Genomic DNA, 27,058 nt, shown 5'->3' with positions numbered 1-27,058 from the left:
TGGGTTAGAGTTAAAATATTTATTTATACATATCGAGAAAAGAGAATTATTTTAGAATAAGAAAAAATTTCATTTTTATACTTTGTTTTTAATTAAATATTTTATTTTTGTTTTTTACAACAGTAGTGACTATTATTTTTATATGACACTTGAATATTTATTTTAAGAGATGTTTTTCAATAAATTTTTTTCACGAGCTTTTTTATCTAACCTATTATATTTTAATCTAATTTTTAGGCCTTGTTCTGAACTAACTGTACTTGACAAAATTTTATTTTAACAACATAAAATTTTTTGTAGAAAAAATATTGTACTTACTGTATTGCACTTATTGCATACAAATAAAATGTTTGATTCAAAGATATTATAATTTGTACCATTGCACTTACTCGTTTATTCTAGGGTTTTTTAATTTAAAAAATACTGTTTTATTTTGACTTGAAAACAAGTACTACTACCATTAATTGGTGTTCTATGCAATATTTATTAAATATGAAATTACCTAATTTCCACAAATCTTCTAATATTTATTTTGAAAATATCAAAGAATTTATCTAAAAAAAATAATCTTAATATTATTAATTAATTAATTTGATATAAATTAAATAATATACATGGGGCAAACATAAAAGGTGCTGATACAATTTATAGCAAGTTACCTTGCTGCCTGTATATGTCTCTACATAGTGGCAACTAACATTTGACAATCATCTAGAGTAAAATTGTTTAAAATTTCTTGGAGATCAGCACGCATTTGTCAAAATCAAATTATTCTATTAAACAGACAACTTAAAGCTAAACATATCTGAAAATATTTAAAAAAATACTCTATTAATATGTAGATAGGTAAACAATCGGATTTCATGTTTTGAATGGTGAGACCAACTTCACTATAAGACAGCTCGTAATATTTCAAACATTATTTTTGTTCAAATAACTTGGGATTTATAGTATTTTAAATTTGTAATATTTTCTCATGTTGTGGACTACATATTTTAATATTTAAATGTATGATAAAGAATATATAACAATAATAATAATATTATGTCATCATCATTATCATTATCATCAACAGAACGGAAAAAATTTAAGTTACAAATATTGTAAAATATTTATATATAATATAGTATTTTAAATAAAGGAGATGTCTAAACGGAATGTTGTAAAATTAGTGGCTTGGCATGCCTATACATAGTTGTCAAATTTTGGGTCTCTTAACGTTGATTCCAAAGTCTGGGTCTAATAGCGTATTCGTATAAAATTTTATACTAATTTTACGCCCTCTGCCCTATTCGTCGTTGAACTAAATTCGTATATATATATATATATATATATATATATATATATATATATATATATATTATTAATTTAATTATTTTGAAAATTAAAAAGGAAAGAATAGAAAAACAATTTGACAAATAATCGCTTTTATTTGAGAAAGAATATTTCATTACATAAACTTACTATAATACAATGACAACATATTTTCTTTCATAAACCTAAACAGTACAAATAAATATGGTGTGGTATTTATTTCGTATATAATACACGAAACCGTAATATACAAATATTGTTTTAAAGCATAATACATATTCAAATAACAGTTTAATAAAAAATAAAAAAATATTTCTCATTTCACAGGCCTGAAACAATCGATGTACGAAATACTACAAAATAAAATGGTTCACAAACCAAAATTAAAATCGAAAAACGTACTTATCTGATTTATTTAAACATTTATTTATCGTAAAGATACACAGTAATATCTACACGGTGAACAGAAGAATTTTTATTGTTTGAATTTCTGTAGTTCTGCATAGAATCAGTCAACCAATCAACCATGCTTTCACACAAACTCAAGCATCAATTCAATCAAGTCTTTGGCAGTTATCCTTTAAAATTTAGTTATAATAATAATAATAATAATAATAATAATGTACAATATATATTACGACGACTTCAAATCGCATACGAAAAATTAAAATTTCGTAAAGTGTATTGTAAAAAACTGGTTTGTGGATGATGAAAAATACACTTAATTGGGCCAGCTCAAAAAACACTGCTAAAAATTTGTTACTAGTCATATATATAAAACAGAGTCTAAATCGCGTAATTTTTGAGGATGGCCCTACAAAAATTACTTTTTTTCCTATTTTGTAAAACGGTCGGAGTTCCTTAAACGATATCAGAACACCGAATATTTTTCTTTTATTTCCGAAACAATCCGTTCGTTTTTTGTTAATTTATGGCACAAAATTTGGGTTTCACAGACTGTTTCGAAATTTGAAATTACACTAGAGTACACTATAAAAATGCATATGCACATATATATATATATATATATATATATATATATATATATATATATATGTGTATATGTATATATGTATGTTACGAAGATGATATTATTAAAAATACGAATATAATAAAAGTCTCAAATAATGTTTTTAAATATATGTAAATGCATATTATTGTGAAATTGTACTTTCAACCACCCTCACTTGGCAGCATATCAAAAGTTACTTGACACGGAACATTGTGAGCAATATTTTTTTTTTTTTTTTTGAAAAAAATCTAAATTCTCTTGTTCCCTTGTGTTATGAAATTTGTGCCTAATCCAGAGAGATTACTTTATAATTTACATTTTCAGTCGTTTTAATAAATCTGTTTGTTCTAAACATGTTTTGGCACAAACACGAAAAATTCAGATCACAATCAGTCGGTGATTTTTGAGTATTCGTTCGTCCTTTTTCTTTTTGGAATGTGCTCTTTTAACAAGGAAAACTGGTATGGTCAAGTTATGGAGTAGAAAATTGCTCTATAAAAGTGCTCAAATATATAAATTAGATATACACTACATCGGGCAACGTCCATCAAATAAACTTGATCACAGATTAAAACAGAGCCACACTCGTGTCATTCCTGGAGTGTGTCGCCGTGGAAATTCTGAATCTTCCTAAACATAAACAAACTAGTAGAAGATGCCCCACACATGTGTACAGTTTTCGCAATGATTAGTTCCTCCAACGATAACCTAAACATGGACGAAGTACTGTGACTCCGTCTAACAAATCAAAATAAAAGAGAAATATTCTAAAAAAAAACAAAAAGTACCATCCTATGGCGGTCCTGCCTGCATTTCCCAAATATAAACTAAAAATAATATTCAAATTTACAATTCGGTTACAGCATAAAGCTGCCGTTCGCTCTCGCTGTTCGCGTACATCGCCTCGTGCGCCTGATCCTGGATCTTGGCGGGTCGGAACTGTTGTCCCGGTCCCGTGTTCACGGCGCTCCGCTGCAAGCTCCTGAATTGCGTACCGGGATGGAAAGTGCTGCTGACGCCCTCCTGCCAGGCGCCGCGCTGCAGCGACCTGAAGTTAGCGGGGTTGAGGGGCGTCTCCACCGTCTGCGAAATGGTGGCGGGCACTTTCGGTACCGGGGGCTGTTTACGAGCTTTCTCGTCCGGTGTCTGGGGCAAGGGGCGGCGCCCCAACGAAGCGTATTTACCCAAGGTGGCGGTGCGTTGTGCGTTCGCATCGGCGCGTTGCTGCTCCGATTGGCGAGGATCGAACTTGAAACCTTTGAAGTTTGGGAATTCCTTGCAGGCAGACCTAAGTCAAGAATAATAACGAAAGCATTACTTAAAAGTGAACAACGTATAAATAGTCTAATTTGTACCTGTCTCAGTAAAAGTCCGAGCTTTCTAACGTCTTGCATTGTTTGCTGAGTGTGGCGTACTTGCCGTTGTTGGGACCAGCGTACGTGGGTTCGTGATGGTGGGACGGTAATCGTCCCAACGTGTGGCCCCTCAAATGGGACATGTGTGCACCTCTATGGTGTTCGCTCGGTCTCATATCGCATCCGTCCCTATAAACGCATAACGGGAACTTCAGATAACAAAATTATATTATTATAATTATTTGTTCAAAAGTATATTTTTCATTTATTTATTTGTGTTTGAAAGGTTTGTTTGTTGGGTGGATCATGCTGAATTGTCATACACACATTGAACTGGTTTTTGCTGCAAGCGGGAAATGCAAAAATTAATAAAAATATGTTGACTATCAGAAATAAAATCGATTCAATATGCAATAACCATACAATCATGCCCGAGACTTGCCGTTTACTTAATCAATCTCAATACTTTCCTGCAACCTTTTTATTTATAATTCAATTTTAATCAACAATAGCTCAAAATATGGACAGTAAAGGACTTTTGAAAATTGAATTGCGAATAAAAAAAGTTACGGGGAGTTCCGAAATCAAAATGTGAGTAGCAGTAAAAATAAAAAATAAAAAAGGTGTACAATAGCAGGGTGTCGTGGGCCTCATGCGGTACAGGGGGAACGGGCGCGGAGGGCTGGGGCGACGAGCCAAGCGGCTTCGCTCCACCGCCCTGGTGCAATAGGGCGGACGTATAGCTGGGCGGGGGAGTATCTGGCGGATAAACGCTCGCTGACCCTTGACTCCTTTGCAGCGTCCTTGCCGCAATCGCTTGACTCGCTGCCGGTGGAGGGAGATACGGGTCCGTCTCGTTCACTTGCTGGTAATCTTTCCTGCAAACATTCGATTCGATTCGATTATGAAAAGTAGAGACAAATTGTAAGCGATTTACTTCTTCCTGATATAGATCCAAGTGTGACTATCGACCCAAACCAAGGCAGTCAAAAGCAGTCCGGCCAAAACAGCAGAGACCAGCATCAGAGTCAATCCCAACAAGCCTACGTTGCAAAGGGCCCTCGCGCCCCTCAAATAATGTGTATGCAACGCCCTGCAATCGACCAATGCTGTCAAACTGGTAATGGTGCTGTCTGCAGAGTTTATTTCGTTTCTCAGAGCGTTGAATCTTGTTTCTAGATTTTTACGTGGGAATAGAGTAGTGGCGGGAGATTTCAGGTTGTTCAAATTGTTGCGCATAAAATCTATCGTCATTTTCGCTTCGCGCAGCCGTAGAGTGAATGGGTTGGCGCGTGCGCGTTCACAATTCGTGTAATAACGGAGAATTTCTTTCGAAAGATCTGTCGAGGCCTGATCTTCGATAAATTTGTCGGGAGCCATGCATAAATCACCTAAAAAATATTATGTTATAATATTAATAATAAATAATAAATAATAAAATACGAATAACAAACCTAGCGCAACGCTGGATGCGATGTATACGCTGGCCATCAAATAGGAAGCAATAACAGCCAACAATCCACAGACGGAGAAGGCAATTAAAGCGCAACGATTGTGCCTTGCTACACCGACCAGCAAAACGACGCACAGAACGAGTAGGACGCTCAAAACTGCCATGGTAAAAGGCCATCTTATTACCTCGATCTTCTGGAAAAAGTCAATTTTCGGTGACAGATCCAAGCCGACGAGAGGTTGACGAATGTCCGCCGCCGCGTTCGCAGCCATCGAGTTGTTTTTAATCAAAAAATTTAAATACATCTCCGCCTGTTTGTAGATGGTTATGTTTTTGACAGGCTCGTCGAAGATGTTCTGCAGATTCGTTAACTGACTTCCGGCCTGCAACCTTAATTGCGTCTCAATCGACTGCGTTTGGTTTCTGATTTTGGAGACCAGAAGATCAACTTGTTTGCCTTGTTGAAGAAGTTGTACAACACCGTTGTGGAGATCGTCGTTGCCGTAAAGACCTAAACCCACAGCGGCGCAACACAACACGGAGGTGATGGCGAGGGTCACTTTTAATGCGGAAATTGATTTGGAAGGGCGTGGTTTTCGGTCGCAGCATCTTGTCAGAAGATATATCAGCAAAACTAGGAGTGTAAAGATCAGCCATGCCGCTGGTATTGAGCCCAAAATGCCCAAACTCTAAAATAAAAGAGGAGAAAATTTAATTTTAATATTATATGTATATTCATTTAAATTCTGAAGTCATTTCCCTTGTAACTTAATTAACTATTTATGAAATCCGAAGAAAACATATATATGCAACACGTAAGAATGTGAACCCGTAATCTGTATGCGAAGCAGCTGCACAGGAAACAAACTTACTTCTTCCTGTCACTGATACGAAACCGTTTAATGTTTAATATACTCATGGTCGCTTTGTTTAATTAAATTACTTTATTATATGTAGTGGAAATGCATTTGGAAATGTGTAAAACAACGATGGTGGCGGTGAAATAATTTCGATCCCTTTTGTATCGCATCCAATATTCTAGGAACATTGCTTAAATCTGCATATAATTATCACGTAAATGAACACAAAGTCTTCACAGAATTCTAGCGACGAAATTACACATTAGTCCCGATTTATTTGCGTGTATATTAGGGGACCTTTGTCACGTTGGGTTGGACACTATATACTTCGATTCTATTTATAGAATTAATAGTTGAAGGTAGAATGGTTTCAATCAGTGACTCAGTGATTGTGTCATTGGATCCGTAAATGTTGTCTGGGTAACGAAATTTGAGTAAAATATTGTTTCGAATAATAAAATAAATAAAACTCTGTCCTTTTTATTGAATGTAGAAACAGAAATAGTCATCGTAAAACAAGACAGAACAGAATCTTTGATTGTAAAGTGTACATGGTAAAATTCATGCCATTGCAACGTTGATCCAGTCAAGATCACCTTTATCGTAGAATTTTTTTTTTTAAATTTTTATTTGCCGGTAAAAAGTACACGTTAAACGATTTAGTGGTATAAAAATTTGTGTCACAAATTACAATAAATTACACATGTACGTTAGGAACACATCGATCAATGTTTCTTACGAAATAACCGCTTTTAACGAATTTACCACGCTGTTCCCAAAGAGTTTATTCAATATCGACAGTTTATTTATTCTTCCTCGAATCACATTCAAGCGTTGATTTCATGCTCTAAACATTCACAGTTTTATTTGACACTTTCAAAAATAATAGGGGGAGTTATTTATAGTCGTGCTTCACACACAACCCCCCTGTGTCATTTTCAAACGGTTTCATAGTTAAAACTAAATTAAAGGAACCCAAATGAAATGAGAGTGTCCGCTCCGCGAATAAATTGAAATGAATATATTAATGTAATAATAATAATAATAATAATAATTATAATTAACGGGAATGAAAACGCACCGAAATGCATCTCCTCTTCATTATCTCATATTGCATTTTTCACCCTTTAACCCAAATACTGACCACAATTCAAATCGGATCTCGAAAGTAAATAACACAATTCATCTGTAATTATTAATTAATTAATAGAAAATAAGACGAAAGGTCAGTTACAAACCTCGAGATAGATGGTGGAATCGGGATCGAAGGAGCTGTTGACCTGGTGGAAATTGACATTGTAATGGGGCAGCGAGTGGAGCAGCCTGGCTAAGAACGGTATGCTGTATGCGTCGTCCGTCTGTCCCGGGACGCCCATCGCGTCTTTCTTCCCGTCTTCACCCTCACACCATCACTACACTTTCCCTCTTCCCCCTTTTTTTCCTCCCACTGTAAAAAATCAAATCAATTGCGTCTGTTAAATATCTTTATTCTATTCAATTTCGACGTCACGAATGCATCAGATCAGAAAATAGCAGCCTCCATTGTAACCTCTTCCTCGTTCGTTTGTTGGCTGGTTCGTCCGTTTCGTAACCGTATTGTTTGGTTTGAATGTTGTCGAACGGGATTTTTTCTATACGAGAGGTCAAAGGTACACGATAACCAGAAAGGGCCATGTGGTTTTAACGATTTCCGTTTCTGGTGTTATTATGCAAATAAAATAAAATGTGGATGGAATGAGTTAAATAATAATAATAATTTTAAAAAAAACTCAAAAATATTTATGTACTGTATATTATTTAAAATGTATTTTAATTCATTTAACCAGATTAAATTATATTAAACGCTAATAAAAACGTCGTTTTATTTATTTATTTATTTATTTATTTATTCGTCGTTTTTATTCTGAAGAGTAAAATTATAATTGAAAAGTAACATCTGTGCATCGTGTTCTAAAATAGTTCGAGCTTAAAGGATGTATAACAACCATTCATACAAACTCGGAAATCCCACTTCCTAAAGTGTCTTTTAAGATTTAAATTCATTTACTCTGATTAATTTTCTTGTGTCTTTTAGTTTGTTTCGGGTTTTAATAGACTTTAGATTAAACGAGAGCGACTACTAACGGAACCAACGATAAAAATGTTTGTCTATGGCAATCTAGATAGTCAGGAGGTAAACATTTATTTTATATTATCAAAGGAAAGTCGAAAATAAAAAGTATTCAATTGGAAATGTTACATACATATATACATTTAAATAACAATAAATTTTATTTATACTTATTGTCATTAGCAATCGATTTATTTAAACAAACACGTAATTTGTTTGTGCTTCAATACGCAGTTCGATAATTCAAATAATTTCAATTAACATATGTTATGTTGTGCGAAATTTCTAAAAATTACTATTACTAAACTTTAAATTATTATTATTATATGTAAATACGAAGTATTTTTGTATTGGTACAACAAAATATAAAAACCGTTTGTTATGGTAACAATTGAACTTTTGTTTATTTATACACATACTTTTTTATTATCACGATTCAAAGATTAAAAAACTATTTGACGACATCACGATAGATTCATTTGCAACGTAATTTTCAATTTAATAATGTCAATTGTTCTTACTCATGTCACACCAACAACCAATTTCTCTTCTTTTTCTTCTTTTGATCTTTCTTCAATCAAAACTTACTCAGTAAGATTAAGATCAATGAAAATTTGCAATAGTATCATTAGTTATTTTTATACAGGATATTATACAAATTTAAATGCAACGATCGTAGAACGTCCGACACTAGAATAAATACAATTCCGGTTGATTTGTGTTTCAGTGACGTTGTAATTTTTAATTGCTCACCAAATTTAGAAAAATATTTAATTTTAAGTTGTGTTGTTATGATTGTTATGACATAATTCTTACAATTTGCCAATCATAACAATAAAACATGAATTTACAACAAGTAATTTCACTGAAATTATGAATTGTTTTGTAATTCGAAACTAACAGTTTACAACGCATTAATTAAATTCGGCCATTACTACAACTTTAACAATTAATTTGAAACTGTGAACAGTGAGTTTGACGTTGAATTCCTTCTTTTCCTGCATTGTTTCCCGTATTCAGAAAAAATCCATATATTACCATAAAAACATTACTATGCAAATAATCGAGGCAGCAAAACGATCGATTTTTCTCGGCCTTTTAATCACTATTCATTGAAATATACAACGTGTGTGTTAATTTGTTTATTAAATTCTGTGTTTGAGTTATATTCGCGGTTTACAAATCAGGACAATTTTATGGACATATTATGAGAATATCGTTTCAGGACAATAAAAACGGACATTTTCCATGGAAAACGACATCGGTCCTATTTACTTTTGTCTTTTATGGAAAGTAATAAATTTTACATTATATTTCTCGTGATAAATTTTATTCAATTAGTATTCGTTTTATTGTACGTCAGTACAGTCAATGGTTAACGATTAACTTTCCATTAATTCTAATTGAAATGTAATTAAAGAATAGGAAGGACTGATGGAAGGGTTTAAACATTCATTAATTTATGTAACGTACGAAGGGGAAAATGATTGTTCATTAGATTATGCGATTTAGATCATGTGTGATTTACTAATACGAATTCCGCATTGCACAATCGAGAAATAAAACGATGTCGAGCGAAATTTCCATAATGAACGAATAATAATTGGGATTGGCAGGACAAGCGATTCTCTGTCTCCCTTATCTCTCTTATCCCATTATTATGCTAATCGCAACACAATTTTATTCGCTCTATGTCTCATTGTTTTTATTCTAGGTATTATTAGGTCCAATTCCTCCTTTGAATCGACGAAATGATATATTATAAAATTATAAAAAATCATGCTTATTGCATCACTTTCAGCCGAAATGTGCGTGGGGAAATTTTGCTGATTAATTTATCATATTTATCATTAAAACCGTCCACAAAAAAGCACGGGATACGTCATGTTTTATCAGGATTTGCCAGAAATTTAGATATTACATTAATATTTTTTGTTATGATTATAAAACTTTCTCTATGATTTGTCTTTAATTTGTCCATTTCCTGTTTTTCCATTTCGTTCGGTGCAACGAGAGAGATACTTGTGATTTATGTTTGGGAAACGGTCCGAGTTCGGGGCAAAATATAAATCGCCCGGCCGAAGGGCGTGGCTCCCACGTTCATCGATCCTCGGTTCACTCCAAACCGCCCACCCCTCAAACAACCCCAACAACTCGGTCTCGTGCACCATGTTGCCATCATCAAAAAATCACACGTGAAAATTGAAAAAAAAAAAACATTCTGTTCATAAAGTATTTTTTCTAAAATTCGTTTACTTTGTTATCAAACGACAGCTAAAAGAGAGTTTAAGATGTCGTTTAATAATTCGATAGGGCTTGACTAGATATTCGATTGGTTTCGGCAACACTGCAAGACAACATTATGGAAGGGTGTGTTTGTGTTCCATTCATGGTTTTTAGGATGGATCTCGACAAGTAAACTTTTACTTTTACATTATTTAAATACCGAACATACAAATACCAATTCCTTTGTCGATTTATATTTTCTTCATCTTTGTTCTGCAAACAACACGTGTTTTAAGAATTTTCGTGTCGAACTGCTAACCAGATGTTTGTTTAGTCAAGATGCATCGATTTACTTTCCAAAAAACTGTCAACTTTATTTTAATTTATGATGGATTTATGGTGCGAATATTCCGCCTCATAAATCTATTGATTTTCTTTTAAATTATTTTTAACAGTTATAACGTAACGTTATTTAATTAAAAAATTGTGTGAATAAAGTGAATAATTTTTTATGATTTAAAAATACATTAAGCAAATCTCCACATCCACACAAGTAAAAAAAGGTAATAGACAAACCAATCTCGAGTACACTTCCTGTCAAGATTCATACATCATGTTATTCGAGTTCGTGTGTTCACTGTTCTTATCCCTAATCCATTTAGTTGCTCAGTGCCCATTTATATTTAAATTTAGATCAGATCCATTAAAATATCACCACTATCAACCAAATAAATAAATTTGATGTTAGTTTTTAGGGTCTAATAAAACTGACGATAGTACGTACAATCACATCCTTGTCTTGTCCTATGTACTTTTAGATGTGTGTGTGCTTTGAATAATTTTTAAAATTTAAAAAATATTATCCTGATGATAATTCAAATCTCACGTGCTTTTATTGCGATGTAAATACAAATAAATAAATAGTAAATTTTCCATTTTTATTAGGTTAATTACTTAGTTTTTAATTTATTTAAAGCTCTTTCAATTGTACGCAATTCAGCTAGAAACAATTAGATTATATTCTATTAAATAGTACAGCAACTAAACGGAATTAAGCGAATTAAGCTCATCCTAATTAAAGAATCACGAACGAATTGAAATTGACAGCGATTTTTCGACTCGCATACATAAAAACCACTAATATTTACATTGTATTATATTGTGTAAATTAATGTAGATTGTGGATTATGAAATGTGGAGACATTTTAATATAATTTTAATCAATATTAGTATACTTTAAACTTAAAAACCTATTCCTACAAGTGAATAACTACGTTTAAGTTTATATAAACATCGACAGTTAATCAGTTTCTAAACAAGTGATAGTTTAATATTCTCGTTGATGATCATTTGCATGTTTACATTAGTTGATAAATACCATTTGTAGGAATTGATGAATCACATTGTTGTAAAATGCATCATTTTTGATTCACCTTGTATAAAATTATCGATCTGTTTTATTGTTCAAATTCAAATAGTGAATTTGTCATATTTGATCAGCACTAATGTTGGGTATGCAGTTGTATTAGTATAAATGAAAATTGTTTGATACAACAAAATAAATGAGAATGAGTGCATGAAAGCATAAATGCAACCCTTAAAACCAAAAACGCATTATTTTCGAATAAAATGGCAAAAATTATGAAATATGTTTGTACAAACCTGCAAGTCGTGTTGCTCTAAGAAAGCAATAATCCAAATAAAAGTGGAATTTTGTTGATTTTGTTGCAACAAAGTGTATATAGAACGACAAAAACACGCCCGCACATTCGCTATCCGTTCACTGGACTGGATTTTGTCCAGGACATCGTCGATTCTAACGGCAGATGGAACCACAAACCTCTGATCGATTAGGCAACCCACTTTTACCTTAAAAAGAGTATGTATAATTTAAGTTAATAGTGCGACATCTATATCTGTTCCAACGATTCTTCCAAATTTTAATTGTAGGAATTCGCAATTTAATAATTGCCACGTTTATCTAACAGAATTAAATTTTAAAAGAAATGTAATGTAAAATATATTGTACTTATTTCAAAAGTCCATTAAAATTAAAAAATAACAATGATAATTTAAAAAACACAATAATATTCTGCCACATGACATAATGTCACATGACAATTTTGAATAATTGTCATATAACATTTTAACCATTTCTACATTACCACAAAGACTCAAGCCTAACTTTACATATACAATTCGTTAAAGCAACAAACAACAAATTCGCATGAAACTGATAAGAGAATTTTTCCACAGACGGACAAACAAAATCTATAATTGGAAAAAAACCGAAACGTCGTGACGTGCGTGCGCATTCCAGAACAGCTCTCCGTCGAGAGACTCAACCTCAGTGCAAATCTTGCGTGTTTGCAGCAGTAACAAACACATACTGACCGTTCCACACCAAAACTTTACTCCGTCAATTTGCTGACCATGGCGTACTGTACGCGAGTTTTGCATCGCCAGGTGAGTAAATCAATACGCAAATATTATTTATTTCAAATAATTCATGTTTTATTACATAACCTCATCGAAAACTTGTCGATTTTAGGGTAGCAAAGCCGGCAACTTGGCCCTGAGAGAAGTCCAACAGAGATGCTTCCACGTGTCGCCCTTGGCTGCGGCCTCCTCGAAGGTGGCAATGAGCAATTTAGACCAGGATCCATTGCCCTACGAAAAGCTCGTCAAAAATCTCGAGGTGGTCAAGAAACGGCTCAACAGACCGCTGACCCTTTCCGAAAAAGTGCTTTACTCGCATATTGATCAACCTCAAACTCAAGTAAGTTGTTCTTAAATTGAATGTTTTGACTGGGAAAAATCAGGCATACAGATGTTATGTGTTTTGTATTTGAACTTTATGCGACCTTTTTGATAAACGGCAATTTATTATTCATTATTTTTTATTTTGGTCAGACTTTGGATCTAGTTGTTTGGGTGTAATTAATTATTAAATTCGGATTTTTTTTTACTTTTTATTTTTCCTATTTTATGTTACATAATCACTGGTGGAAAGTTAGGTTAAGTTTTGTACTTTTGACTTTGATGTAGAATAAAAAGAATTTATCATTTCTAATTACATTAAATTTATTGCCGTTATATATTTATGACATTTTTAAACATAAACTGCAGAAATAATAAAATGGCCCAGATCATGTTATTTGCTCATTGATCATTTGGACTATCCAGTAGTACATTGTTTATAATTGAGGTTTCAATTATGCAATAATTTAACTTTATTATTTTATCAACAAGTGTTATAAATATAAAAGATATTTTTAGATGCAATCTCTTAGACAATAACCCAATATTAAATATTTTTGGTATAAAATTATTATTATATAATTAAGGTCATAATAAATAACTAAACCATTCAATTTAAAAATAGAAAAAATATATATTTCTGCTATTTCATATTTAACAATGTATAATGCGTTGTACATAGATTAGATAACAATTTCATATTTACTTACGTTTTAATTACAATTAATTATATTTAAAATATCTTATTATTCTGGATAAATTAATTGAAAATATGGTTAAATTTTTCGGTTGCGCCTTGCAATGAAAAAAATATACACTGTTATTTATATCATATTAGTTTATTTCTGGGTCGGCGCTTAAAACATAAACATTTCAGTTCATGCGTCGCTCCAAATTCCAAAGTTCTAATTCTAAATATCAATTTTTTTTTTTGTGTTATTGTTTTGAATATTGAATCTCAATTATAAATGCAACAACCAAAACAAGAATGTTTTGTTAAAGGGAAGAGATAAGATTGGCAAAATTGCTTCCAACATGTTTTCGCAATCAACGATGTTGGCTCAAGTTAGTGATCGGGTACTATCAATGTACTATCGATATTGTCACCAATTTGTTACTCGATAATTTCTAATTACAATCACTCTACGAAAAAAAAATCAAAATGATCGAAATTTATTATTTATTGAAATGTAATGTTTGTACGGCATTTTGAGTACATTGATTGATTGAACAGATACTGTCCATTGGAGTGGTATACTTATGTAAAAAAATCTTAATTTGAAAATAAAATATCTTTAAAAAATTGATTGAATTTATGTTAAAATCTACAAAATTATTGAGCATAACCCAAAAATGGCGTTTCTTATAGGAAATCGAACGTGGAACTTCCTACTTGAGACTGCGTCCGGATCGTGTGGCTATGCAAGATGCTACCGCTCAAATGGCCATGTTGCAATTCATCTCGTCCGGTTTGAAGAAAGTTGCAGTTCCTTCGACCATCCACTGTGACCATTTGATCGAAGCCCAAATTGGCGGAGAAAAGGATCTTGCCCGTGCCAAAGACCTTAACAAAGAGGTATATCTGTTTGATTGCACCGATTTTGATTTTGTGCTGATATTCTGTTCTCATAGGTGTACAATTTCTTAGCTTCGGCTGGTAATAAATATGGTGTCGGTTTCTGGAAACCGGGTTCTGGCATCATACATCAGATTATTCTGGAAAACTACGCCTTCCCTGGTTTGCTGATGATCGGTACGGATTCTCACACACCAAACGGCGGTGGATTGGGTGGTCTTTGTATCGGAGTGGGTGGTGCCGACGCCGTCGATGTCATGGCTAACATCCCATGGGAACTTAAGTGTCCGAAAGTTATCGGCGTCAAACTGACTGGCAAAATTTCCGGATGGACCTCACCGAAAGACGTCATCCTAAAAGTGGCTGATATCCTAACCGTTAAAGGTGGTACCGGAGCCATTGTAGAATATTTCGGACCCGGTGTAGATTCCATCTCTTGCACCGGTATGGCTACTATTTGCAACATGGGCGCCGAAATCGGAGCCACCACCTCCGTTTTTCCGTTCAATAAGCGCATGGCCGATTATCTCGTGGCCACAAAGCGCGCTCCCATCGCCCAAGAAGCCGAAAAAGTCAAAAAAGTTCTGCTGAATCCTGACGAGGGTTGTAAGTACGACAAGGTCATCGAAATCAATCTCGATACCCTCGAACCACACGTGAACGGTCCATTTACACCCGATTTGGCATCGCCTATCAGCAAATTGGGCGACAACGCGAAGAAAAACGGGTGGCCGGTCGACATTAAAGTCGGTTTGATTGGTTCTTGCACTAACAGTTCTTACGAAGACATGGGCAGATGCGCAAGTATTGCCAAGGAAGCGATGAAGCACGGACTCAAGTCTAAGATTCCTTTCAACGTCACACCCGGATCGGAACAGATTCGTGCCACAATCGAAAGAGATGGCATTTCGCAAACCCTCACCGAATTCGGAGGGACCGTAAGCTATTTGAAAATGTTTTCGGGTTATGAAAGAAACTAATAATTTTATTTTTGGTAAGGTTTTGGCTAATGCCTGCGGTCCTTGCATCGGTCAATGGGACAGAAGAGATGTTAAAAAGGGAGAGAAAAATACGATAGTCACCTCGTACAATCGTAACTTCACCGGACGTAATGACGCCAATCCAGCCACGCACGGTTTTGTAACTTCGCCCGAACTAGTGACCGCGCTCAGCATCGCAGGACGTCTTGACTTTAACCCTATTACCGACGAACTTACCGGTATTTACAATGTTTTCCAAGTCTAATGAAGACATACATTTAAATTGTTTTTTCTTCAGGTTCTGACGGTAAGAAATTCAAACTGAGCTCTCCATTCGGAGACGAATTGCCTAACAAGGGTTTCGATCCCGGTCTAGACACTTTCGTGCAGCCCGTGGCGGACGGCTCTAACGTCCAAGTTGACGTCGATCCCAAGTCACAGCGTCTTCAGTTGTTGGAGCCGTTCGATAAATGGGATGGCAAAGATTTGGAAGACATGACCATTTTGATTAAGGTCAAGGGTAAATGTACGACCGACCACATTTCCGCTGCCGGGCCATGGCTTAAGTATAGAGGTCACTTGGATAACATCTCTAACAACATGTTTATCACGTGAGTAATGTCGGACACATAGGAAACTTAAAATCAATGGTTGATTTTGTTTTAGTGCTACGAACGCAGAGAATGGAGAGTTGAACAAAATCAAGAACCAAGTAACTGGCGAGTGGGGTGGAGTTCCAGATGTCGCACGCGCCTACAAAGCCAAAGGCATCAGATGGGTAGCGATCGGAGACGAGAATTACGGTGAAGGCAGTTCTAGAGAACATGCCGCTCTCGAACCTCGCCATCTGGGAGGTAGAGCGATCATTGTCAAGTCCTTTGCCCGTATTCACGAAACCAATTTGAAAAAACAGGGAATGCTACCTTTAACTTTCGCCAATCCCGCAGATTACGACAAGATTCAGCCAAACGACAAGATTAGTTTGAAGGGATTGGCCAATTTGGCACCTGGAAAACAAGTCGAATGTCACATCAAACATGCCGATGGAAAAGTCGAAAAGATTATGCTCAACCACACAATGAACGACTTGCAGATCAGTTGGTTCAAGGCCGGAAGTGCTTTAAACAGGATGAAGGAACTGGCTGCGCAATAATTTAATTTATTGGATGTATTTAATTAGTTAGATTATCTTGTACTTTTGTATGTATTTGGAAACTGGTTTTCAGATACAATAATATAAATCAATGTAGATCAGTAACATTCAAGTTATTTTTGTAAGATCATTGCGAATTTGTAAGTATATTTAATATCACTTGGATGGATTTGTCGCTAAACTAAGACAATAAATATGGTTTTATTTATACTTTAAGATCGTTATTCATCAGTATAATTGATTTTATATTAAATTAATAAAAAGCAACCTTTTATACATAATATTTATTAATTTGGTGATGTAGTAAATGATACTCAAATTTTTAAGGCACGTTTTACATGTTACGTTATACCAAAATCTACATTAATAATTACGGCTTAATAAAATACGAGAATTATATATATTTAATAATGTAAGATTAATATATATATATATATATATATATATATATATATATATATATATATATATATAAATTTCACATTACTGAAGTAATGCTTTATGACTAGTTTTACATTTTGTATAATTAATTCAAAGTCCATATTATTTCTTTTAAAGAAAAATACATTCTGCAACATATAAAACTTAGATTGTTTAATTGTAAAATGTGGTTATCACAAAGAATTATACCGATCGTTAGAACGTTATTAGACACATTAAAAGAAGAATAAAGGCCCTGCAGGCCATATATTAATAACAGACTCTTATCCTTTCTCACTCACTCATTCCGTCTTTCTTTCCCAACACCCCTGGCAACGCTGTAACTATTTCTCTAATAAAAATTGTGATAAATACTTTTTACAATTACAATTAACAGTCGAATTCAGCTTGAATTGCACAATATATTCATTTGCTGAACTAAGCTGTTCTTAACAACACAAAAAAGCAACAAAATCTGGCAATGTAAACAATATTCTCTAATACTTAGCAGCCCTAAGTAATTAAAATAATTAATTACAATCACTTTCAGTGTATTAATTGACTGTATATAAAACTATATCACCACAGTATCAAAGTTCTTGATTAAAACGAGTTTTCAAAATAAAAATTTACACACAAAAAAAAATTATATATATATATATATATATATATATATATATATATATATATATATATATAATTTTAACAAAAACAATTTTCCCTTAAAATACATTAAAAACAACTGTCTGTTTTCTTAAAGTCAGTTGGCTAAAAAAATTATTTACATAAATACATGAGAAACGAAAACAGGGTTTCTTAAAAATATGCATAATAAGATAACAAATACATTCAACTGAACATTGCGTTTTACTGTATTATATACATAAATACATTAGTTAAGAACGGGAATCGATAACAAAACGTTTGATTTCTCTCTAAGAACAAACGAAACTAATGAATGTGCCTAATAAATTATATACATGGTAGTTTTAAGAAAAGAAAACTTTCAGTTATTTACAATACTACACTGACTGTTGAGATGTGTTCAGTTTTCTCACTGGTTGCGGAGACATCTGTAAGATAAAGATATGAAGATATGAAAAACAATAAATATAATTTTTAGGTTGGGTTAGGTTTAGAAAGATGAATTTCATATTTACCCAATTGAGCTGCGTCTGGGAGACCCTGCCATTGATTCTCGGACTCATATCGGAATGTCTGTGTACAGACGCCGTAGTCGTATACGTCTCTTTATCGCCATTCGTACGCACTTCAACGTTCTCACCATCTTCGCCCATTCCATCAATTCGGTGCATACTCAAAACCGGACTACGGGCATTTATGTATATGCTGGTCGTGTAAATGGGCTTCGAGGAGGATTTTGTAATGCTTTCCTGTGTAGAGGCTTCTTCTTTGTTGTTTTCAGGATTGGAGTCTAGAGAATTGTCTTGGGGATCTATAGTTTGCGTCGACGCAGTTTTCTCATCATTTAATGACTTGCGCGAGTGTCGAAGTTCCACTTCAGTTTCGGACGGTTTTGTTGATTCTTTCCTACGAATTATCATACATATTACAAATAACTTAATACAAACAATATGGGTAAAAATTACGTTTGATGATTATCGCTCGTATTGACGGGTTTTCTATCTGAAGGTTTGACGGTTTTGGGCGGCACAAATTTAGGCATCCGTCCCACCCAATGGTCCAAACTACCAACCGAACTGGTACTGGCCGCACTGCTCGTACTACCGCCCACATAGACTCCGCTTCTCTTCTGGTAGAACAAAATATAGGCACTGTTGTTCACCAATTCAGCACTTACATCTGCTCCGTCCCCGTTCAAACACTCCACTTTGGCGTCGTCGTACAGATACCATTTGTTGTCGAAGGTGTTCCGGCACGCAGCTGTATAGTGACCCGTCTCAAGATCAGTTCCATGGTGGTAACAAACTGCGTACAGATCATACGTGTTGTCGTCAGCGGAGGATTGTTTGCGGGCGCGTTTCCACGGCGACCACGTCCCCGTACCCGAATGGTTGTTGATTATAATCGGATTAGCGTCTTCCGCTTGTTGGTTTTGGTTTAGGTTACGTTTGTTCGCCAGATGCGGAGACATGTCCAAACCGTGAACGGGAAAGTCCACCATCGACGTCAGTTTGGTACTGTTACAGCCGCGTAACGTCTGTTGCCTGAACCGCTTAAAATGAACAATAAGAATGTCGGGTAATGACCAAACGTCCAACGTTTTCACCACCGGCTGATACTGCTGACAGTGTGGACATCGCCACGCGTCCGTCAGCGTTTCCGCTTCTGTGTAGTCCCTGAGACATTCCTCTAACGTTAAGGGAGCTCCGCCTTGCAAAGCCTGCGCCCGCAACATCTTCACACTCGAGTGTTCTTCGATGAGATCCTGATCGTCAGCGATGATTTCTCGCTTGTGTTGTTCCATCCATTCGAGCACGAGCTTGACATGGGCCGGGCCTCCTTCCTCGCTACACAAGGCGAGCGCTTGGTCCACCGCCTCCATAAACAAGGGATGCTCCAAGTCGGCGTCCAAGTAACAGGGCGGTTCGTTGTCGTTGCATGCTGGATCCGATATCCGCATTTTGAAAATCTATTGGTACAACAATAGTGTTTTGAGTCAGAATGTCGGAACGAATTGACCAACCGGTAAACCGGTTAATACTTACGCCCCGCGGTTGAGAAGAGGTGAGGATGTCGTCGTGCAGAATCGGCGCCATTTCTTTTAGTATGAGTTTTTGTAGGTCGTCGTACGAAGTTACACGGGACACTTGCATCGTATAAGGGCTCCCTGTGACATCACAAAATATTCTCATTAATAATCTATAATTAATAATTAATGGGCAACAACAACCACAACAACAACAACAACACGGAAAAGGTAAACGACCCGAATATTTACAATAGATATGTTTATTGTCGGTATGAATGGAAATGTAAATTATAAATTAAATCGCTCACCAAATCGTTGCGAGTCTTTTTCCCCGACCGCAACGTTAATCCAACACAAGAGCACATAAGCACTCGTCGCATCCTCCTCTTCCATGTCCTTGAGCTGGGCGACTTCCACGCAGTAAACGGGATCGATTTCGCTGATTATACCGACCGATTGGGCGTCGGTGAAGGTGCGCAAAAAACCCTGATCGCCGATCTCCGTCAACAGCATATTGGCACGATCTATCGACGTGTCCGATTGCAGGATGTCCCTTAATTCGGACACGGTGGCGCCCGACGCGACGCTCAACCCGATTTGAACCTGACGCGGCTGCTGCGACGTGTACAAAACCTGAAACGAGTTAAATCGATATCGACATGATTTTAATTAATAAACAAACATGCACTGACCGTGACGTAAATGGATTGTTTGTGGAACTGGGGCAGCTGAACGGAGATGCACTGAAACGGATCGAAGGTGTTCGATTGCGTCCGACATCTGGAACAACTGAGGGACGATCGGTACTGCGCCTGGAATATGCCCTGGATGAACGAGTTGTTGCACCGTTTGTAATTCTCCAACGTTTCCGCAGCTATCACCTCGTCAGGACGTCCCGAGGTCTAAAAAGTCAAATATTTCAAATTTTATTAATATAAATAAATAAAATAGAGGATAGGGAAGGGAATAGTGAGTGAAAAGTAACCTCATTTTATTCCATCTCGCTGGATCGCTGAAATTTGACACGTCGGCCTAACCACGCATTTTGGTGGTCAAGGAAGTTACTTTTCACCCCACCTAGTATTTTAGTGCTGTTGCCGCACGAAAGCTTTCATTAATTTAATTTAACAATTGGGAGTGGAATAATCTGAAAATTAATGGGTTATAATACCCAATACATCGGTATCCGGTTTGTTTGACGGCTTAGATCTCGAACATCTGGAACTCACCCCGTTCTAAATTTAAGCGATTATTTTACGGGGCACGTTCCCAAAACATAGACACGACAGAAAGAACGCATCTGCCTTATAAAAAGAGTCGGAGTGAACGTAAAGTAGAACAAGACACTTGAACCGGATAATTGAATGTGTAAAACGATGCGTGAGTCAACGATATGGAATGCGCGACACGCAACCAACACTATCCGCTGTGAAAATGTTTTCATCAATTCGATTTGACAATGAAATAATTAAAATTGGGAAGTTAGATCACCACTTTTAATCAGCTGGACACAGGTTCTGAGAATTGTACGGTATCTTAAACATATTCGTCACGATAAATATATCGTAATAAACAATGTTTATCGTGGGCGAGATTATACATTGATGTTATACTATTTCTTGCAAGGGCAGAACAGGGCAGGTCAGGATAATGTTCTCAACACACTAATCAGGGAAAAATTGAAAGATCGCAGCACTATTTAACCTTGTGCCAAATCTTCTTTACCAAAACGACCTCGAATTGTTTGTCTTAAATGAAAATAATTCCCCTTCCTCCTTAAAATTAGAAATAAAAATAAGAAATAACAATAAAACAGAGTGTGTCATTCAGGAAAGAACCGAATAAAAAGAGAAATTAAAATTATGTTAAGTTGTTTAATAAAAGCGGTTTTGTTTGGTTTTTCTGAACTGTTTGTTTATCGTGCGAGGTAAATATTTGCCATTCGAACGATCAAACAGCAGAAAACAATGAGCGCGTGCCGTTCGCACGTCATTCTCTTTTCGATTTAATATTTAATTAACAACGACGAATTCATGTCGTCGTTCCACGTTAACTTAAAGTTTTTAGAAAAAAAAAAAATGAATTATTATAAATGAAAGTGGATGAAAAATTTCTATTCTGTTGCACTTTTGAGGTTGATGAACTGTTCATTATTTACATTTTTGTTCGGTTTACGAAACCGAAAAATATTTGACATAAATACGAATTAAACACATTACATATAGAAAACATATTGCAGAAAATAATGTGGAATGGAAAACTTCGATGTAAAATTTATGACGTTGGACAAAATCTAATCGTCATGATTCCCTAAATTAGATCGGCTGCGCAATTTTTCAACTGAACGTTGCCAATTTTTGGATTATATGCTACACCACCGAGTTACACAAAGTTTGCAATAAGCACGTGTGTACGAACGTCCGTTCGTTTAACAATAAATCGAATTATATTTCGTTATTTCGCATGGTCAATAAAAACAATTAAACCTTGAATGTCTGTCAATTAACGTTAAAGAAGAATAAGAAAGAAACAACTGTTTCTACTCTCGATAAGTAATGAATGGCACAGCACGATTTTTAATTTGAATCCATTAAATTATTGAAAACCGGATTTCCTGTCGTTTCAGTTACAATTTCAATTGATCAATTGATTTCGTTTCCCTTTTGACTCACTCCTCTGAAATGTTCGTTCACAACATTTACAATAAAACCCGATTATTCCATATGATTCCAATTTGAATATGTTGTAAATGAATGTGCAAAAGTAGTATTTTTCAAATTTGTTGTGGTTCAACTGATGTGGCTGTCGAGCTACATCATTTCTTTCCACAGTCCATTACATCAGTTGTACAAAAATAACCTCAACCAGGTTGTCAAAATTGACAGAAGTCAAATAACAATCAAATAAGACTTTTTCAACACTATAATTGCACACGTAGCATGCGTCGCTGTATGACGCTATGGTTCAATTAAATTGTCTGCAACAAACCTTAATACTTTTGTACTTCTTTTTCGAAGCGGTATTCAAATCCTCGTGCACTTTGTCCAAAAGCCACTGCAAAAACTCCAAAGCGTCGTGCTGCTGAGTACCCTTATACTGGGAACCGTGTCTTTCCACGGCCTGTTTGAAGGAACAGCTCAGTTCTGGAGTATATTGACAAGACCATAAGGCCTTCAATAGTTGCGCCAATTGTTCAGTAACTTCTCCTTTCGTTCCGAACTTTTTCGAATTCAACTTGTTCCTGCGGGACAGATCGACTTTGTACCTGTCCAACACGAAATACTCGGCCAGAACGTCCGTATGCGAAATGCACTGCACCACTGCGTTTATGAAACAAGTGTTACCCTGGTTCTTCAACCCCGTAACGCCTGGCGTTTCGTCCGGGGCCCACGTTTGTAGTCCAACTGGAGGAACGCGATTGTCCAGGTTCTGATTGAAGCCTGGTACCGTAATGTGCTGGGTGATCTTGCTGATGATTTTCCTTATCGAAGGACGACGGAAGACGCGTTTGTTCTTCTCATCCGTATCTTCTGAAGGTTCTTTTTTCGGTTTGCGTTTGGACATCCGTAACGGGTTGCGGGGCAGCGTGAAGGTGCGCTTCAGGCCGTTCTGGTCGGGGATCAGCGTCATTGTTGGCGTCGCGGTGCCGAAGAATGTCACATCACACGCGCCCTATTGTTTTTCGAATTGGAAAAACACTGGATTATTGTCCGACGTCAGCCATTTGTCAAAACAGTCGCGACCTACTGTTAATGCAATCTGGAATTAGGTGTGTGAATCATTGCAACAGTGGCGACATCTCTACATTCAAATATGTTTTTATCTTTCATCGTGCTATCTCGTTATCGGCAACCGTTTATACATTATAACCAGATATGGTTGAATCTAATTTTAAAGCAGCACATATTACAACAAAATTAATTTAGTAGTAAATAGTAAATTTCTGTTAAACACAAGAGAAAAATGAAAAACCTACTACTTTACTATTCACTCGATTTTGATTTGATTTAAAAAAATATTTGATAGAATAACAACATTGTACATTTTTACGACCTCACGTAAATGTAAGTACGCGTGTTTAGTATGTAATAAAAATAAATTTTTATTTAAATTATAAATGAAATAAATTCGAATTAATTTTTTTAATGCTTGAAGAGATATCAGTTACTATGTCGTTTACTTACATCCTAAACGAATTCTATCGCAAAACCGACAACCGTCAGCAGAGAACCTGCAAATATTTCCATGCAGTGTGATATGTGGCGACGTAAGACAAAATTTCAAATGGTCCAGATAGTCTTGGATGCTAATTCCCATGCAGTCTGAATCTTATACGGAGAATAAGACGGATTCTATTTTTATAGTATATACCATATACGCTATCGCTCATGTCTAGAACAACTTTAGAAATTTTCATTTGTCTTGATAAAGTTTAGTTGGGTATTTATTAATATTTGAAAAATATTCAAACGTCAAAAGTAGAACAACTATAAAATAGAACAACCTTACATACATTCAGCCTTCTTTTATTTAGTATCTAGTAGCATATTCAGCTTTTTAATATAATCGCTCGAAATTTATTTCGATTAATTTTGAACTTCTTCGTAGACTCATTCAAATTTGACAGTCTTTTAACCATTAAGTCAGTCATTGTTGTCGCGAGTGTAAGTTTTATTAACATAGAATGGGAAAAGGATAAGGAGATTGAGTTTATAGAAGTATGTAGAAGGGCCATAAATCTGACAGTGGTGCAACAGACATTTACAATAGCATCGACACAATCGACTTAGTGAGGACACAGCTTAAGAGTGTACGCCCAACGACATTTCCCAGCAACGGTCCAATATTCATACTTGGCACTCTTGTTGGGAAATATAATTTATATTTTCATAGCTTCCCGTTTTACAATAAATATTTATTTTTTTGTTTTTTAAAATACCATATATCTTTTGTAAAATGATAAAATAATAATACTTTTAATAAGTTTTAAATTGCATCAAAAAGTGAAATCATATTTCTGAAAATTTATTTTGTATTAACAAAAATTAATAAAAGTTGTTTTTAAATATGCAATTTATTAGAGAAAGTTGTCTCACAAACATATTTTTAAGTAACATATTTTAAATTTATATATTATGTTAAATATAAATATAAATATAAATTGCAACTCTTACATTATAAAAAAAGGTGCAACGCACTTAAGAATTACTTATTTTGCGAAACTAGCAACTAACTCAGTTCGCGTTCCACAATGTTTCGGAAAAGTTTGATATTAACAACATTTTTAACTGTTGTAAAATTGTGGGATTTATCAGAACACGGCTTCGACAACAATTACTACACGTCATCAATAGCAATATACAGAAATCGAGCCTTTTTAACTTTACCTAGAACCATTTGCAACCTAAACCGTAGCCTACCCACCTTAGTAGAGGTACCGTGGACAGAAGATGTCATCACAAACTTATTAAGTCCATTCGTGCTCAGGTTTGTTTACTATAATTTAAAATATTTACCAAACATTTATGCGTGTTTGTTTTTTAATTATAAATATTAAACATTAGAAAGAAATTAGACATTGTGGGTCAGAACTGGGGAAATTGTAAGCAATTACAGGACGCCATTTCTTTAGATGTTGAACCGAAGAAACCAAATCTGTGGGTTTTGGATAAAGGAAATGATATGTGTCCCGCCAAATTAGTATACTATAATCTATTTCTCAATTCAGTTCAACAAACTTGTGTTTTAACAGGTACATATTATGTTTAAATAAAAACAGTCAACAATTATTGAATATTTCAGGAGTAGCAAGAAATAATCTCAATACAATAACAATAGATCCCCAAACAACAGAAGGTGTTAAAGCGTATATTGGAGATGCAGGAAATAATATTTTGTTAGTTGTGTCATTACAGGAATTTAAATGGTGGAGGTTAAATTTATTAGAGAAGTCTGAACCTTATATGCTTGTTTCAAGTTCATTTTTAGCAATTTCTAAATCATCTCCAGTCTTATTTATGACAGGTTGGAATAGCACTGAAGTTTTCGCTTTAGATCTGGATCAGTTGAGGAAAGATGAAGGGCCTTTAATTATCGAATCGAGAGTAATTTTCACCAAGTTTAACACCAATGTAAATTGTAATTATTATTTATTTCAGACAACTGTTACAGAATATTATGTAACATATATGGGAAATAAGTTGGGAGTATCTAGAGGATTAGAGACGGACCAAAAAAATGGTTTAAACTATTATTTATTGCGTGATTTTGCTGTTGCACAATGGAACATCAAGTAAGTTTAGTATGTAGTAGTTAGTATTTAGAAACACCTTCACAATCTACTGAACGTATTTTTAGCAAAGCGATGATCGCAGAAAATCATAATATTCTATTGCAATCATTCGAGAAGCTTCCGTATGTGTCGCAAATTTTTAACGATCAACAGGGAATTTGGGCCCTAGTAAATCCAATCGATCCAGATTTGTGTGGCTCTGATTTTGACGCGGAAGATTTTGGAAACGTAACCGCAAGAATTGTTAAATTAGTTAGATACAATAAATTTTTGTTATGATCAAGGTTGGATTTTTGTGGTTTCGTGTCATAAATTTGATTGGATATCTTGAGGGCAGAACTATCTGTTACTGGAATTATAATATGAATTAAATAATTATTATAATATAAATAAATTACGATCTCTTAAGAGTCGTTGTTAAGTGTAGGTACTTGAATGAGTTGACATTTAAACAGTTAAACATACATTACAGAATTGCTCAACTGTATTATTTTCCCATTGTCAATAAAGATGCGATGTGTACCACTTCGTCTTTTGTATTCTTTTACGTACGATTTACCACCGTTAATTAATTAACAAGTTTTTCATAAAATCATTCATTTGTAAATGAAAATATTTGCATTTCTAGGAACAAATTGAAGAGAATTAAAAAAATAACTATTAATCAATAATCAATGGTGGAGTAGAATTCTTAATTCTTAAGTTGCCGATTATATCACGTGCTTAACAAACTTCAGAAATATATCAATTAATCATTTCAAACATATTTTTATTTCATTAACATATAGGTATTTTAGAATAATCCAAAACGTGAATATATATATATATATATATATATAGTAAAAAAGGTATTTTTTACATAATTAAATACGA

General features: G+C 34.8%; 4 protein-coding genes across 6 annotated transcripts; 2 read left to right on the top strand and 2 right to left on the bottom strand.

Annotated features, from left to right (window-relative positions):
• Positions 1-1,410: 1,410 nt before the first annotated feature.
• LOC109596973 (protein tweety) lies at positions 1,411-12,151 on the bottom strand. 2 transcript variants are annotated; one of them, XM_020012586.2, is made up of 7 exons: positions 11,993-12,151; positions 7,233-7,441; positions 5,136-5,823; positions 4,619-5,072; positions 4,464-4,559; positions 3,682-3,870; positions 1,411-3,614 (listed from the first exon to the last, which is right to left on the bottom strand). In XM_020012586.2, the coding sequence occupies exons 2-6, from the start codon at positions 7,368-7,370 to the stop codon at positions 3,687-3,689; spliced, it is 1,560 nt and encodes a 519-aa protein (XP_019868145.1). In that variant the 5' UTR covers positions 7,371-7,441; positions 11,993-12,151; the 3' UTR covers positions 1,411-3,614; positions 3,682-3,686. The 2 variants fall into 2 exon arrangements, with proteins under 2 accessions (XP_019868145.1, XP_019868144.1); XM_020012585.2 differs by having other exon boundaries at positions 4,311-4,559; positions 11,993-12,146.
• A 486-nt stretch (positions 12,152-12,637) lies between these two features.
• Positions 12,638-17,009, top strand: LOC109596974 (probable aconitate hydratase, mitochondrial). Its single transcript, XM_020012587.2, has 7 exons — positions 12,638-12,796; positions 12,882-13,109; positions 14,460-14,666; positions 14,723-15,604; positions 15,666-15,885; positions 15,945-16,257; positions 16,313-17,009. The coding sequence occupies exons 1-7, from the start codon at positions 12,764-12,766 to the stop codon at positions 16,797-16,799; spliced, it is 2,370 nt and encodes a 789-aa protein (XP_019868146.1). The 5' UTR covers positions 12,638-12,763; the 3' UTR covers positions 16,800-17,009.
• Positions 17,010-18,067: 1,058 nt separating this feature from the next.
• On the bottom strand, positions 18,068-23,636 carry LOC109596981 (ubiquitin carboxyl-terminal hydrolase 31). The gene is made up of 7 exons (XM_020012600.2): positions 22,882-23,636; positions 20,586-20,795; positions 20,202-20,526; positions 19,910-20,031; positions 18,830-19,833; positions 18,380-18,770; positions 18,068-18,292 (listed from the first exon to the last, which is right to left on the bottom strand). Exons 1-7 carry the CDS (start codon positions 23,521-23,523, stop codon positions 18,242-18,244), a joined length of 2,745 nt encoding a protein of 914 aa, XP_019868159.2. The 5' UTR covers positions 23,524-23,636; the 3' UTR covers positions 18,068-18,241.
• A 1,424-nt stretch (positions 23,637-25,060) lies between these two features.
• Positions 25,061-26,707, top strand: LOC109596953 (uncharacterized). Of its 2 annotated transcripts, XM_049970551.1 has the most exons (6): positions 25,061-25,380; positions 25,458-25,645; positions 25,696-25,819; positions 25,871-25,997; positions 26,052-26,185; positions 26,251-26,707. In XM_049970551.1, the coding sequence occupies exons 1-6, from the start codon at positions 25,145-25,147 to the stop codon at positions 26,462-26,464; spliced, it is 1,023 nt and encodes a 340-aa protein (XP_049826508.1). In that variant the 5' UTR covers positions 25,061-25,144; the 3' UTR covers positions 26,465-26,707. The 2 variants fall into 2 exon arrangements, with proteins under 2 accessions (XP_049826508.1, XP_019868117.2); XM_020012558.2 differs by having other exon boundaries at positions 25,063-25,380; positions 25,696-25,997.
• Positions 26,708-27,058: the final 351 nt, after the last annotated feature.

Source organism: Aethina tumida, chromosome 1, assembly GCF_024364675.1.
Source record: "Aethina tumida isolate Nest 87 chromosome 1, icAetTumi1.1, whole genome shotgun sequence".
Lineage (NCBI taxonomy): Eukaryota > Metazoa > Arthropoda > Insecta > Coleoptera > Nitidulidae > Aethina > Aethina tumida.
This window is presented reverse-complemented; position numbering and strand designations above follow the sequence as displayed.

Excerpts from the sequence above, each read along its gene's own strand:
- LOC109596973 (XM_020012585.2), bottom strand. The coding sequence starts at position 7,370 with ATGGGCGTCCCGGGACAGACGGACGACGCATACAGCATACCGTTCTTA. Across the intron at positions 4,560-4,618 it reads TGGATCTATATCAGGAAGAA|GAAAGATTACCAGCAAGTGA; the intron begins GTAAATCGCTTA and ends GAATGTTTGCAG. Across the intron at positions 3,871-4,310 it reads GCCCACGACACCCTGCTATT|GGACGGATGCGATATGAGAC; the intron begins GTACACCTTTTT and ends ATGCGTTTATAG.
- LOC109596974 (XM_020012587.2), top strand. The coding sequence starts at position 12,764 with ATGGCGTACTGTACGCGAGTTTTGCATCGCCAG. Across the intron at positions 12,797-12,881 it reads CGCGAGTTTTGCATCGCCAG|GGTAGCAAAGCCGGCAACTT; the intron begins GTGAGTAAATCA and ends TGTCGATTTTAG. Across the intron at positions 15,886-15,944 it reads TATTACCGACGAACTTACCG|GTTCTGACGGTAAGAAATTC; the intron begins GTATTTACAATG and ends TTTTTTCTTCAG.
- LOC109596981 (XM_020012600.2), bottom strand. The coding sequence starts at position 23,523 with ATGACGCTGATCCCCGACCAGAACGGCCTGAAGCGCACCTTCACGCTG. Across the intron at positions 20,796-22,881 it reads AGAAGTACAAAAGTATTAAG|ACCTCGGGACGTCCTGACGA; the intron begins GTTTGTTGCAGA and ends TTGACTTTTTAG. Across the intron at positions 18,293-18,379 it reads CCCAGACGCAGCTCAATTGG|ATGTCTCCGCAACCAGTGAG; the intron begins GTAAATATGAAA and ends TTTATCTTACAG.
- LOC109596953 (XM_020012558.2), top strand. The coding sequence starts at position 25,145 with ATGTTTCGGAAAAGTTTGATATTAACAACATTTTTAACTGTTGTAAAA. Across the intron at positions 25,381-25,457 it reads TTAAGTCCATTCGTGCTCAG|AAAGAAATTAGACATTGTGG; the intron begins GTTTGTTTACTA and ends ATTAAACATTAG. Across the intron at positions 25,646-25,695 it reads ACAAACTTGTGTTTTAACAG|GAGTAGCAAGAAATAATCTC; the intron begins GTACATATTATG and ends TGAATATTTCAG.